This window comes from Lissotriton vulgaris, chromosome 7 (genome assembly GCF_964263255.1).
Source record: "Lissotriton vulgaris chromosome 7, aLisVul1.2, whole genome shotgun sequence".
Taxonomy (NCBI): domain Eukaryota; kingdom Metazoa; phylum Chordata; class Amphibia; order Caudata; family Salamandridae; genus Lissotriton; species Lissotriton vulgaris.
In genome coordinates, this window is record NC_141695.1 from 480270661 (window position 1) to 480284412 (window position 13752).

At 41.9% G+C, this 13752-nt stretch overlaps 1 protein-coding gene across 1 annotated transcript in view; it reads right to left on the reverse strand.

Annotated features, from left to right (window-relative positions):
• The window catches only part of LOC147701913 (cytosolic phospholipase A2 gamma-like), a 1137524-nt gene that overhangs the window by 733570 nt on the left and 390202 nt on the right, over positions 1–13752 (reverse strand). The window contains exon 6 of the mRNA XM_086930543.1: positions 7590–7707. Coding sequence (XP_086786669.1) covers positions 7590–7707 — 118 coding nt within the window. The remainder of the gene's footprint in view (positions 1–7589; positions 7708–13752) is intronic.

A 13752-nucleotide genomic window follows, 5' to 3' on the forward strand; every position in this document is an offset into this window, starting at 1 on the left:
TTATTACTCATGTATTAAGTAACAGTATGTGACTGTTGAAAAAAACATTTTTAAACACATATATCGTCTTTTCTTAGTGTAGCACTTGTGTGCTATTCTAAAGAACGAAATCGGATTTGAAACACAATTGCATTCCTGACCCGTTTACAGGAAAGTTAGTAAACCAAGGACCATGTGCACCACATCTGTAGGTATGATATGGGGTTGTATCACACTCAAACTCTGGTGCACTGAACTAGGTCCAGGCATCCCAAGAACTTTTGTACAAGGCCTAGCCATAGTATACTAGAGACTGGGCCCCCTAAGGGCGCTTGGATGTCTGAATGGAGTGACCTCTCCTAGAAAACATCTGTAGAAGGCATAGAATGTGCATGATAAAATCTTGACCATGTAAATGGTTGCAAGTCTGGAATGAGTGGTCGCTCCATCAGGACATTTGTAGGCCGGGGCAGAGTTCACAGAGTTCCGCTACATAAAACTCAGCAAAGTAACAAAAAAAATCTGTTAAGCTATTCCGAGTTCTGCGAGCAGCAGTAAGTGTTACCTCACACTGTTCACACTCATTATCAGTACCTTGTGAATGTGTTGCCCTGTAAAATCAGTGTGAAAGACATCCAGTGCAGCACAAGAGGGCACTGCTTCTTTCTGCTGCATGAGTGGAAGCTCTACTCGAGTGTTGGCTTCGTCAATGGGAACAATAGGTTTCTCATTGCAAGCGGTATCAACCATCCGCGACCGCCCGCATTGAGAAATCTAGCAGGAAAGTGGTCTAGCATTGGATTTTACTCGCTCGAACTCGCCAACTTACCGTTGGCGACCGCGAGCGATGAAAAAAGTCAGATCCACGAGTATTGCAGAACTCTGCGAGATCTGCGGAGCACAGAGTGTGTAAAACACAATGAACGGAGCAGAGTTCATCTCCCAGCGCTAGACATTTGTACAAGGCATAGACTGCGTGTTGTAGGAGCTTGATGATTCATATCACATTAATTCTGCCCGAGAAATCACCTACTTGCAAAACGTCTCGTGCAGGGAAAATGGTATATGTAGCAGGTACGTACATAACTAAGGGGATGCAGTGTCTGGAGGGAGTGGTCTATATGTAAGGACTTCTGTGCAAGAACAATGTATTTGTAGTGGTGGCAAAGATACATAATACAGCTTGGGGGTCTGGAAGGAGTGACCTTAAATCAGCTATGCAAGGCATAGTGGTAGTAGGTGTGTGTCCTCAAAAGGAGCTTTGGAGTCTGGACAAGCTGGATTTGTGTGACAACTGCTGCAGAAGGCATAAGTAACAGAATGTGACTGTTGAAATAAACAATTTTAAACACATATAGCTTCCCTTATTAGTTTAGCACGTGTGTGCTATTCTAAAGAACAAAATCAGATTTGAAACACCATTGCATCTCTGACCCGTTTAAGGGAAAGTTAGTAAACCAAAGAGCATGTGCATCACATCAGTAGGTATGATATGGGGTTGTATCACGCTCAAGCTCTGGTGCATTGAACTAGGTCCAGGTACCCCTTTGCAGGAAAGACGAACCTTGTAGAATTAAGCCAGAGTAAATTGTAAGGATTGCACCAGTTATGGGGCTTGAGTGTCCAAAAAGACTGGCCTTCCCATGAAGAGCTGTACACACAGCAAAGTCTATACATAGTAGGTGCTTTGCTATGTAATAGGTCTTAGTTGTGTGGAGGGACTACCCTCCCTGTCAACATCTGTACAGAGGAAGAAAACTGTGCGTAGATAGGGGCTTGACCACCTATTGGGGATTGATTGTCTAGAGGGAGTGGACTCTACATGAAGAGCTGTACACCGAGTAAAGACTGTACATAGTTGGGCTTGTCCATGTAATAGAGCTTGTGTATCTGGAGAGACTGGCCTCCCAGTGAAGTGCTTTGCGCAGGATGAATGTTCTGCGTAGTTGGGCCATGTCCACCTAATTGGGTGTGGTTATGTCGAGATTAGACTTCCCCAAAAGATTGTAAAATAAACACAAGAGGAAAACAGTCAAGAAGCACATACAAAAACAGAAAACATTGTGAAAACCACTCCACATATTACATTACAAAAATATATGGACCTATATAGGCATAAAGTTTATGTAGGGTATGCTTGCCCACCAAATCAAAGAATCTTTATTTGGTCAAAAGGACCATTAAAGAACATACCAAAAACAAATTACAAACAAATCACACACAATAAAATCAAAAAGATAAATTAATGAATTGTGCATCAACATTGCCTTTCCATGGCATCATAACTGCGTTGCACTGCATACCTTTCCCTTAAAGTCCTCACCTGAATAATAAAATTCAATACTGCTTAACAGATTGTTGGAGACTCACAGCGTTGTAAGAACGTAAACCTTCTTGCCGTGTTTTGAAACCTTTGCCTGTTAAAATTGGGCGTCAAAAATGGATTCTAAAAGCTGAATGTAATGTGCACAATTACACAAAGTGCTTAGCGGACTATATGGACACTGTATCACATGGGCAGTGGGGTAATGAAGCGAACCACATCCCAGTAAAGGGTAGAGCCACCAAGAAGTGAATCATATGTATTCGGAGGCGGCTTAAATAAAATCTATGTTCTGGTGGCGTTATACATAATAGGTAAGGCTCCATGACTCCACACATTGACAAAGGGATATATGTGTGGACAGTTACCATGTCTAGAAGTCTCATCTTATCTGTATTGACATGGTATGTGTCCTTTACCAAAGCCTTAATGTGTGAGCCAATCTCACTAGCATTCTCAAAAACACTAGTTAAAGCTAAATCACAAAAGGTGTTTTTTTATATAATTCGTCCATGGGATGACTCGCATATTGGTCTGTTTCAGACAATCCTATAATATTCCTGAGTGAAGCTTAGCTCTGGAGTGGACCAGATTTTAACCCATTACAAGATAGGTTCCAAGCCCACCTTATCTTCTATAAAATCAAGGTCCATTTCTTTGTGAAACTTAATATGGATCTGGGTATTCCTAACAGCCTTGCTAAAAACGTGTTTTCTGCTACCTAGAGGGTCTTTACAGGTCAATGGGGCTGATTACGATGGTGGGCGGTCAAAGTTTGCCCGCCATCGCTGGTGGAAAAGGGACCGCCCTACATAGGTGCGGCGGTCCTGCAAAACAAATTAGAATGCACCCGCCATACTGGCGGGCGCATCCTGTATGTTTATATTGTGGCGGGTGGCAGCACCCACCACAATGTAAAAATACATGTTTTGCATTTGCATGTACAACGTGGCAGGCACCTTGCGGTGCTTGCCACCTTGTACATGCAAATGCAGGGTGGTACCATAGGTACCCCCCTCACCCCTGGGGGCCCGCAACAGGCCCCCAAAGGCATTTTCCGCTTGTCTATTTGCGGCGGGAACTCCTCCGCAAAAGACAGGCATCATAATGCCCACGGCGGTGCCTGCACGGCACCGCCTCCATTGCCCCAAGATACTGGGTCCGGCAAGGCGGGCGAGAAAGGACCACCCTGCGGGACCACGGAGGACTGTATTTCCGTCTGCCGCGGTACCATTTGCATTCCCACCACAATCCGAATTTGGCAGTGAGAATTTTAAGGGTGATGGTGGGAAGTCCGCCACCGCCGGGCCGGCGGTCCTCCCTGCCGGCCCAGCGGTGCCAGACTTCCCACCATCATAATCAGCCCCTATGTCCCCAGACTCCTGCACCATAGTACACACCAACAGACATTTACTTCTGTATAGCATTATAAATTCTGTGGAGGGGTGATGTCCTACATTTTTAGCAAATTGAAACAGAGATTCACAGGCCGCCTCCCATCTACTGGGATTTTTGGAGAATCAAATGGCCCCATTTCCAATTTGCGCTAAACAGAATGCACAGGTAACTATATTCTGTTGTTTTCTTTATGGGTGTATCGCCGCTAAAACACAACTTTGAGCGTGTGGTCTTAGGATTTACCATTATTTACCTTGAGGTTTAACCCCTTTATAAAACTATAAAACCCGTCTAAAAGAGCTTGCAGACCATTAGCAGTGCGGACCAGAGGGACAGCATAATTCACGTATAATAAAACCATGAAAAGGCGAAAAACAATTTTTGGTATGTCAGGGGTACAGTCTGTTAAAAAGTAGTCAAGGGCATTAATATAAAAAAGAAATAAAAAGGGCACTAAAATGCATCCTTGTCTTGCCCCGTGGGTAACTTGAATAGGGGGAGTCTGATTGAAAGGACTGAGAGTAGCGTATTCTCATATTTGTATCTTGGTGCAGGCTTTTTTAACACATGCAATGAGGCTGAATCCACTCGTGCAAGACCCATGATGTCCCACAATTTATTTCTATCCACTAAGTCAAAGCACAAGAGAGGTCCATAAAGGCCATATGTATGCCCTCTCTCCTGGCCTTGACATATTTGCCAAAAATCTGGGAGAGATTTGGAGCTTGCTCCATAGTGCCCATTCCTGGGTAAAACCCAAATTGCACTTTGGTAAAAAATTGAGTTCTCATTAGCCCAAGCTTCCAACTTCCCGAAGATGATTCTATCAAAAAATGTTTCCGGAAAGTCAAGCAGTGCAATCGAGCGATAATTGAAAGGACATTCTTGTCACCTTTTTTATACATAGGATTTGTGACTGACTGCCTCTATGTCTCTGTTCGCCCCCCACCTATTACAGACTTCAAAACATTCATGAGCAACGGCGCAAAGAGATCTAAACTAACTATGTGTAAAAATCTCCATTAGCTTCCCATCTGGTCCTGCTGCCTGGATTATGTCTGTGTACCTCCCCCAGAGAAATGGGTTTGCCAAAATCATCTAGTGCTTCGCTGGTTACAACGGGCACAGCAGGGACACTGGTAATTTTTCCAGGCATTTATGTGTTAAATATTTTTGCAAAATGAGCAACCCATTCATGCTCCATTATACGACAGTCAAAACCTGACTCTGGCTTCTTGGTGAAAAGGGGTCTATTCACTATTTCCCAAAGGCTTGATTATCTTTCAGGACTGCTGCTTGTGTCAGTCGATGATTGTACACTGTGGTGGCAATGTTGTGGGTACAGTGACATGGGTATGCTCTCGAAATTCAAATAAAGAAGATCTTGGATCCGTAAATGGCTTTCTTTTCTCACACTACCTCTGTTTCTCTGCTGTTCAAAGATTGAAAAATCTCAATAACATGTCAACTAAACAATTTACGTTTTTTTCCTAAGGTGATCATATAACTGGCACACAGCCCTACCATGCACCCCCCTTTTTTAATTCACTGCACAAACCCCCCACAGACATTCTTTAACATCATATCACTGACAGGCTGTTTATTCTGGGGTTTTTCGATTATAGTGTCCTTTTCCCTGATGCAGGGGTGTAAAATAGCCCCGATATGCATTGGATGTACATAAAGGATTGTGTTATATGTTGAAAAAACCCCAAAACAAAACGAATATCAAATGCATGATATGGAGACAGTTTATGAACTACTTGATGAATAAAAGATCAGTTAATCATTCAAAAAGGAGTTTGAACCCTCTGTTCCAATAGAGGAATTAAAGTGTGCACATAAGGATGGGACCAGTGGTCCACTGGCCTCACAATTCTAATAAACGAAACAATTTCGACATTTCTATGTTAACAGCCTCAATATACCACAACAAGATCTACTTTGACATGCCTGGTGTCTACTGGAGTGATGGAGTTTATTTCACAGCAGTAGGGAACAGAATCTTGCTTAACCCCTTGCATGCGGCTGCGATTCTGCGCCTGTGCGGCAAAATCGTGAGTGGGCGGGTTTATGATGGCCCCCAGCCGTCATCAGCACACGAGCGCCGTAGTGCATGACGGATGGGGGTCGTCATCAGCATGCAAGGGCTTAATATCAAGGAATGTATACAATTCTACCTATAAGTGTGCACAACACACTATTAGGACAACTTCTCTTTTCTAAGTCACTCTGTGACCCAAATATAAAAATTATTCATAAAGCAGTATTTGTTTTATAATTTGTTTAATCCTGCAGGACTCCGACGAGGCTGAACCAGGTAAATAACTGATATTTTTGCGTATTTAACCACTACTGCAGATTCCAGTAGGACCACTATCCCTGATCATAAACAAATGTACTGGTCACTAATCTTCCACTTGTCCATTTAAGGAACTTTCCCATGTAATAAGACTTGGTTATGGTAAATAAGTGGCATCCTTGTAAATAGCTCTATACACTGTGAACACTATGGATAGCAGGGGCTTACCCACCTATTGAGTTGTGGGTGTGTGCATGGAGCATGCTCTCTGTGAGTACTTCTGTACAACATGCTGTTTGTGCATAGGTGTGGCTTTATCACCTAATGGGGCTTGAGTGTCAGGAGCAAGTAGACTGAAATTGCAATTGCGTTTTCCATGAGTACGCTTGTAAGACATACGGTGTGCGAGTAGGGGCATATTCAACGAAAAGGGCGTGGGTATCAGGAGTGATTGGGCTGTCCATGATTACTTTTATTCAAGTCTTACACTGTGCATTGTAGGTAGGTGCCTAGCTACTTCCATGTCTGTGATTGCGCCTAAGTGATCACCTACCCGTAAACAATCTGGTACAGCACATAACTGGAAATGAAAATAACAGAAATGGAAAAAGTAGGTATTCCTGTGCAAACTGTGGAATAGTAAATATGATCCACATTCACCCTGCAGATCTGTAGTGATCAGTGGACTTTGAGATAGCTAAGACATTTCGATAGAGGGCATCCACCTTTGTTGTGGAGGAGATGAAAATCATGGGGGAGTTGTTTCTTGCAAAGCATCCTTCGTTGAATAGTTGTATTTTGGGATAATTCCAAGGAATTCTCGTCTGACAAGTGTAAAGTATGCCAGATAGGTTTAGGTTCATGGAGATGCTCATGACATTTCAACTACCTGCTATTATAATCCTCATAGGTTTACATGAAGTTCAATGTGATAATCTCAGAACAAATAGTTTGGAAATTATTAAATGTTATGTTAAAGCAATTATGTTGCAATATTCATATGTGCAATTCTTGGTGATCTTAATTGGAAAATGTTTCATTATAACAAACCATGGATTCACACCCTCACCCTGTGTAGCCATCAATATAAGCCCAACATGTGTTCTTATCCTCTGGGCCACATCATCATTCTTATAGGTAAGTGATAGTATGCCAGATGTGGCTAAAAAATGACTCAGGTGTGTGCCTACTCAATATTGCCACAGTGCACTTCTTGTCGTTGTCATCCACTCTGGCATTTTGTCATATGGCTGCTAGATATTTGCCTCTGACACTTTCCAGTAAACTTGAGCCATCATGGAGATCAAGTGGCTGGGAATGACCCAAGGGAAGTCAACCACTACAACAGATTAAGAGCACAAGGAGGCATTAAGATAAAAAACCCAATGTGCCCATCTAGCGATAAAGAAAGAAGAGCATCATGCATCTCTGAAACAAATCATATGCAGGTAATCTTCAAAACAGGAAGTATATTTTAATTCATATAACTGATGAGGGACGGCATACAGGAATTCCTTCTTCACAGAAACAATTGCAATGTCAACACATTTGTCCCATAGTGATAAAAATAAAATTGCTGTTACTTGCCTGGGTTTGTAAAGTTTGTTCGTTCAATGGCCATCTTGTCCACTGCAGCTAAGACTACGTATGGTACAGATCCATTTTCCTGGAATGCTTTCCAACTAGACAAGTAGTGATTATTATGCTGAACAGAATAGAAAAAAAAAATTAAGCCTACAATAAAATATATAATTACATGATTGAAAATTCAAACTTCCGTAAGGGAAACATAAACATTCATTTGTTTACTCACCAGCAGGATTATACTCACATAGAAATGATGTTACATCTGCCTAATATTCATTGCAATTATCAATATCATATGAATGCAGAATTCAGTCTAAAGATGTGTGTCCTGATTGCGACTCTAGGAACTCGTCGCTAGTAATGGAATATGGGTCCATATGCACTAACACATTTTTCGCTAGACATAAAATGGTTCAAAGTATTTGATACGTCGAACCTCTAGCCCTTGAGGAACAAGCAGGAATTATGAAGGAGTATAGTTGTTTTGGAGACTAATTTAATTGGAAAAGCTGAAATCGGTAATAATAATTATATAATAATTATATTTTAATAACAATTTCAAGAGGGATTAGCATGTGTATGACATCAATCAAAAATACGAAGCATTTGGTATTTCATTCTAATGCAGTTCAGCGTTTCTCAGTGGTGTGTAAGCTAAAGCAATGTCGTTTTTTATATTTTGTTTAGGAGTATTATGTAGCACAACATATACGGCCTGATTCGTAAACGTAATGTACAATTTCGACTAGTCTGCATTTAATATATTTAATTGCAAGTTCATAAAAATAGACGCAAGGGAATCCGCACACATGCAACACAGTCATACTGGCCTTTGTTGAGTACGATTATCCTGCGCTTTGCTTTTTAAAGACCGGTATTTTTAGTGATGTTCCTATTAATAATTAAAATAGAAAAAATATATAAGGAGGCCCCCTCTTGGTAGTTATATGGGACCAGGGGGAATTAGTGAGAAAATATGGGGTGTCCCACTTTTACAGGCCAAAAGGCCTGTTGTACAGTGAAAGTATTCTATGTATCTCTGAGTACTGTAAGATCTAGTTGGACCGGAATGTATCTTTTCTCGTGGGGTTAGCAACAACAGGCAGCAAGTATCTGATGTACAACTGATACACAGACAATCAATAAATTCAGCAACTATATTCGCAATTATAACAATATCTACTATGGATACAGAGTGACGGTAATGTAAACTAATACAAATAACTTTCGGTAAAAAAATATACAAGTTTATTCTTATTTCATACAAACTGAGTCATTTCATGATGTTAAAAACAGCAGTAAAAGCAAACATATAGGTAATCATTCAACATAATATTATACAGTGCATTCTAATAAAAATAGGGTACATAACAACAAGAATCACAGGTTAAGTCGACGCGGCGTTTCGGTTTTTCTTTGTAAGACACCTTCTTCAGGACCGATTCTTTTGCACAAATCTTTATTTTTGAGTCCACTTAAATTTCAGTGGTATATAGTGCCCCAGTCTTGTACGATCTGTTGGCATCTGCTGGATTCTAGTCTGAGAATAGCTTGGATAGTTAAATATCTGGCCTTCCACACTGTGCGAGGGAGCCACCGTTGTGTATTGGATGTAGAGCTTTCTATTCTCGTGAGGGCAAGCCGCTGCAGTCGATGGGATCTAGATCGAGATTGGCGCAAAAAGGTTCAGGGGATGGTCTCTCGTTCCATTTGTTTTTGCCCACTGCACTCTTTGTAAATGATTACGGCCTCCCTGCTCCTACTCGTTACAGCGTCGCAGGTTCTGTCTTTAGTGCAATTCCGATTTTGATTCTTGTTGTTATGTACCCTATTTTTATTAGAATGCACTGTATAATATTATGTTGAATGATTACCTATATGTTTGCTTTTACTGCTGTTTTTAACATCATGAAATGACTCAGTTTGTATGAAATAAGAATAAACTTGTATATTTTTTTACCAAAAGTTATTTGTATTAGTTTACATTACCGTCACTCTGTATCCGTAGTAGATATTGTTATCATTGCGAATATAGTTGCTGAATTTATTGATTGTCTGTGTATCAGTTGTACATAAGATACTTGCTGCCTGTTGTTGCTAACCCCACGAGAAAAGATACATCCCGGTCCAACGAGATCTTACAGTACTCATAGGTACATAGAATACTTCCACTGTACAACAGGCCTTTTGGCCTATTAATAATTAAACATTTTAAATGTTACCTTTTGATATCATTAGTTAGTTTTAAGGCAGCTTATGTTTTTTTACCATTTCAGATTTTACTTTAAGATGAAGCTTAGAATCTCTTAGCATCTGTTTTAAACTTTCAATGGACTGTCTTCGCTAGATAATTAATGTTTTTTTACCTATGTACTTTTATGCATTTTATAAAAATGCGAAATAAAGGGCCATATTATCAACAACGACCATAAAATTATCGCAGCTTTAGCGGCAGGAAACTGCAGCTAAAGCAGCAATAATGGGCTTGATAATATGCCCCTGTGAATTCCCATAGCAGCCCAGGTTTACACCTGAACCTGGCCTGCTATGGGAATTCACAAGAGCATATTATCAAGCCCATTATCGCCGAAGTTAGCGGCAGTTTGCTGCCGCAAAAGCGGCGAAAATATTTATTGCCGTTCTTGATAATATGCCCCAAAGTCTATAAATTGAATGAATAGTTTACACATGCAGTTTACTTTTGAGTAAGCGTACTAATTGTGACAATTTAGAAAACACAACTATAAAGATATTACAAAATGTAAATTACACTACACTACCCAAGTACACAATATTCTGATTTCCGGAATGTTCTAAAATGGAGGTCATTGAGTTTCAGACTGATATTCGTTGAATTTTGTACTTTGGTACCTTGGCCTGCTAGTGTTCGACATCACTGTTCACTTTCAGAGCATTGCTGGATTATATGCAAGTTGGCTGATCATAGTTTCGAACTAGGGTTGTAAGGTGCTGCCAGGTTTTGATGGTATACTGGCCATTTGTTCCTATAAGATTTGCAGATGATGCACAAATATTACATTTGTTGGGTTACTTTTCCATACTTTATCAGCCGCGGTCCGGGCAGGTAACTGAGGTGTGGGCCATGTAAGGGAGGAATTCGAGGGACGATGCAGAGGGAAAATTAATTATTTATTCAATTTTCCCTCTGCATCACCCCTCAAAGACCCCCTTACACGGCACCACCGCAGGTACCTGCACGTATCGCAGCTGTACTTTATGCGTACTTGTGTGTCTGTTTTTAACCCACTAGTGGTCCGTCAATACGTTTTATGTGTAGCCCCACATAGCTAATATTGTGGCAGAAAAATCATTCTTGGTTTTGTTGCTATCATCTGGGTAAAATCACTGGAACCCAATTTATATAGCCTCCATTATCCAGATGAAGATTTTTTTATTAATTGCAACTAGACAACCAAAATATCATACGTGGAAGTTACACTCAGGGTTAAACTTAAATTGTATTGGCATAGTGGAAAAATTATTCTAAAACCATCCCATAAACCATCCCATAAATGCAACAGTTTGCTCTGAATCAAGTAGTCATAACTTTATTTTGGTCAAGGTCATAAAGTATATACAAAACATTTGAAAACATTGCAGACATTTAAAAGACGAGTGTAGGAAAGTACCCCTTTTTTACAAGGTTACACCACTGTTTGCCTGGTATTTAATGCAATTGGCTGAAGTGCAGTGGGTTCCCAATAACCAGGTCCCCAGTGCTAGTGCTCTTCCCCTGTAACAAGGACACTGTTAAATTGTACCCCAACTGGAAAGACCTTTATCACCTCTATAAGTCACTAGTTAATGGTACCCCCGGTACCTAGGACTTGAATACTAAAGAGGGTCCCTAAGGGCTGCAGCATGTATTATACCACCCAGGAGCTTATCACCAAACTCATGCAGACTGCTATTGCTGGCTGCGTGAAATGGTGCAATCAAATGTAAAAACAGAACATGGCACACACTTTGTGTGCCATGCCCACAGACAGTGCAAGCAAGATAAGTAAGTCACCATTACAGCATGCATTTTAGCCTTAAGGCAAGGTGCATTGTATTACATGTGAGAACATATCTGCATGAGCAGATGTGCCCCTGTGCTGTCTAGTTCCATAACTAGATAGTGGCAGTGAACCAGAAAGCCATCTTAAGCAATGGTCATATTGCAAATTTCCCTGCAACATGATGTCTTCATTGAAACCTATGGTGTTTAGTATCAAATTCCTTGTTTTAATAAATCTATGATGATGCCAGTAGTAGATGTATTAAGATATGCACCCAAAGGGAACCTAGAGGTGCCTCCTGAAATCCTGCCAGCCTCTTAGTGTGCAGGCTGACTGGTCTTGTCCAACCTGCCACCACAGACATGTTTCTGACTGACCCCTGCACGTGAAATCCCACGCTCTATGAGGCCAAAAACAATACCTACTCCGGAGCAAGGTGTCCACACCTCCTCCAGCAGAAAGGTTAGTGATTAAGCAAATTAAGGCCGGGGGCTTCAAAGCCATAATATGCAACTCCAACTTCCGCCAGACCTGGGAGATGCTGCCCCTGCCCTGAAGGCCACCTGCACCAGGACAGGTGGGAAATTAGATATGCAAGTAGGTGTGTTGCACCACTAGGCTAGTCGCATACAAAGATGGCCACCAGAAGGCATGACCCCAAAGAGGCTCCTGGGCTTGGGATCATTATCTATTGAATATCCCTGCATTAGCGGACATCAGAAGCCTTACCATAATGGCTACGCTTCCACTTACCTCTTTGGAGATGCTGTGAAGTTCCGTTCCCCAAGCAGCACCTGAATCCTTGCTCCCGGACATGCCCATTTCCAATCATGGTTGAACCTAACTGCAGATAAGTGACGAGGAGTGGCAGATCCCTTCGTCAACATGCAGCTCTTGCCAGTTTATGCCTTTTTGCTTTGCCCAGACTAGTGGAGTTGACTGTGTGGGTACCGGTGTCTCTCTCGCTACGCACCCCCACTGCACCGCAGATATCTATTCTGTATAGTTTTCTTGAGTTGTGAGCCCGCCATCTTGGCTGTAGTGGAGGAGGTGTTCTGACCGTCCCTTGCACAATACTGGTACCAATTGCTCCCTGCACCTTGTTGATTCTTCTGGTGCCTAACAATTTTCCTTTTTGGCACCCTAAGACTCCCAACATGACTCCTCTGAACTGTTGGAGTCTATTTCCGGGGGCTATTCCAACAACAGATAGTGCAGCAAAGCCCATAAACCCCAGACATCTGTTGATTCCTGGTAGAGCCCCCGCTGCTTTCTACTTAGTGGTTGTGACATGTCTCGCCTGGAGTTTTCTACAATGCTGTGGGGGCAGTGAGTTTTTCCCTGCTCCCCATCTTGCTTGCGAGCTGCAGTCTGGTGCACCTGATTGAGTTCAGTGGCCGCCTGCTGTTGCACTGAGCCCGGGGCCTTATTGACCCCCGCATTATGACGTGCCTTCCAACAATCAAGCAGTCTTTTGGCTCACGGGCGCCATGGTTAGTCTGGCGGTCTGTCTTTGGAACTCTTTATCCCCCTGTAACTGTGGTAAGGAACATACTCGACCATCAAATACCCCTCTATTACTGGGGTCAGATCAATTGTCTCATTCTAGGTCGGAGGTGGAGGTCATTAACCACCCTTACCTTGAGAAGTACATTGCTGACATCAAGCAGTATCTCCTTGTTGTCAAAGAGATCATGCAGCTCCTTTTGTAGTTCTCCATGAGGATGGAGAAGCTTAGGAATATACACCCCTCCCCAAGGGCTGATCACCTCAATCAACCAAGAGCTTTTTTAAGGCAGGGACGAACAGTCCTTTATCCTCTCCCACCTAGCTCTAAGCCTCTCCCTAACCACCATTCTAGGTCCCGTAGGTTTCAACCTCAGTTGTCAGCTACTTCAAATAACTACCTCTCATCATGTAGGGGTCACTACCAACCCTCACATCAAATCGATGCTGCTCAATTGCAGATCGGCTGCGAAACATGCAGCTGATATTTCCAAACTCATCATTTTGCACAATTTGGACCTATTGATTCTCACTGGAACCTGGAACCTGGCTCAATGATGCCTCCTCTCCTGTTTTCGACATCTTAATCTCTCCTAATTATTCCATTATCAGATGCAATAAACTTGTTAAAACGG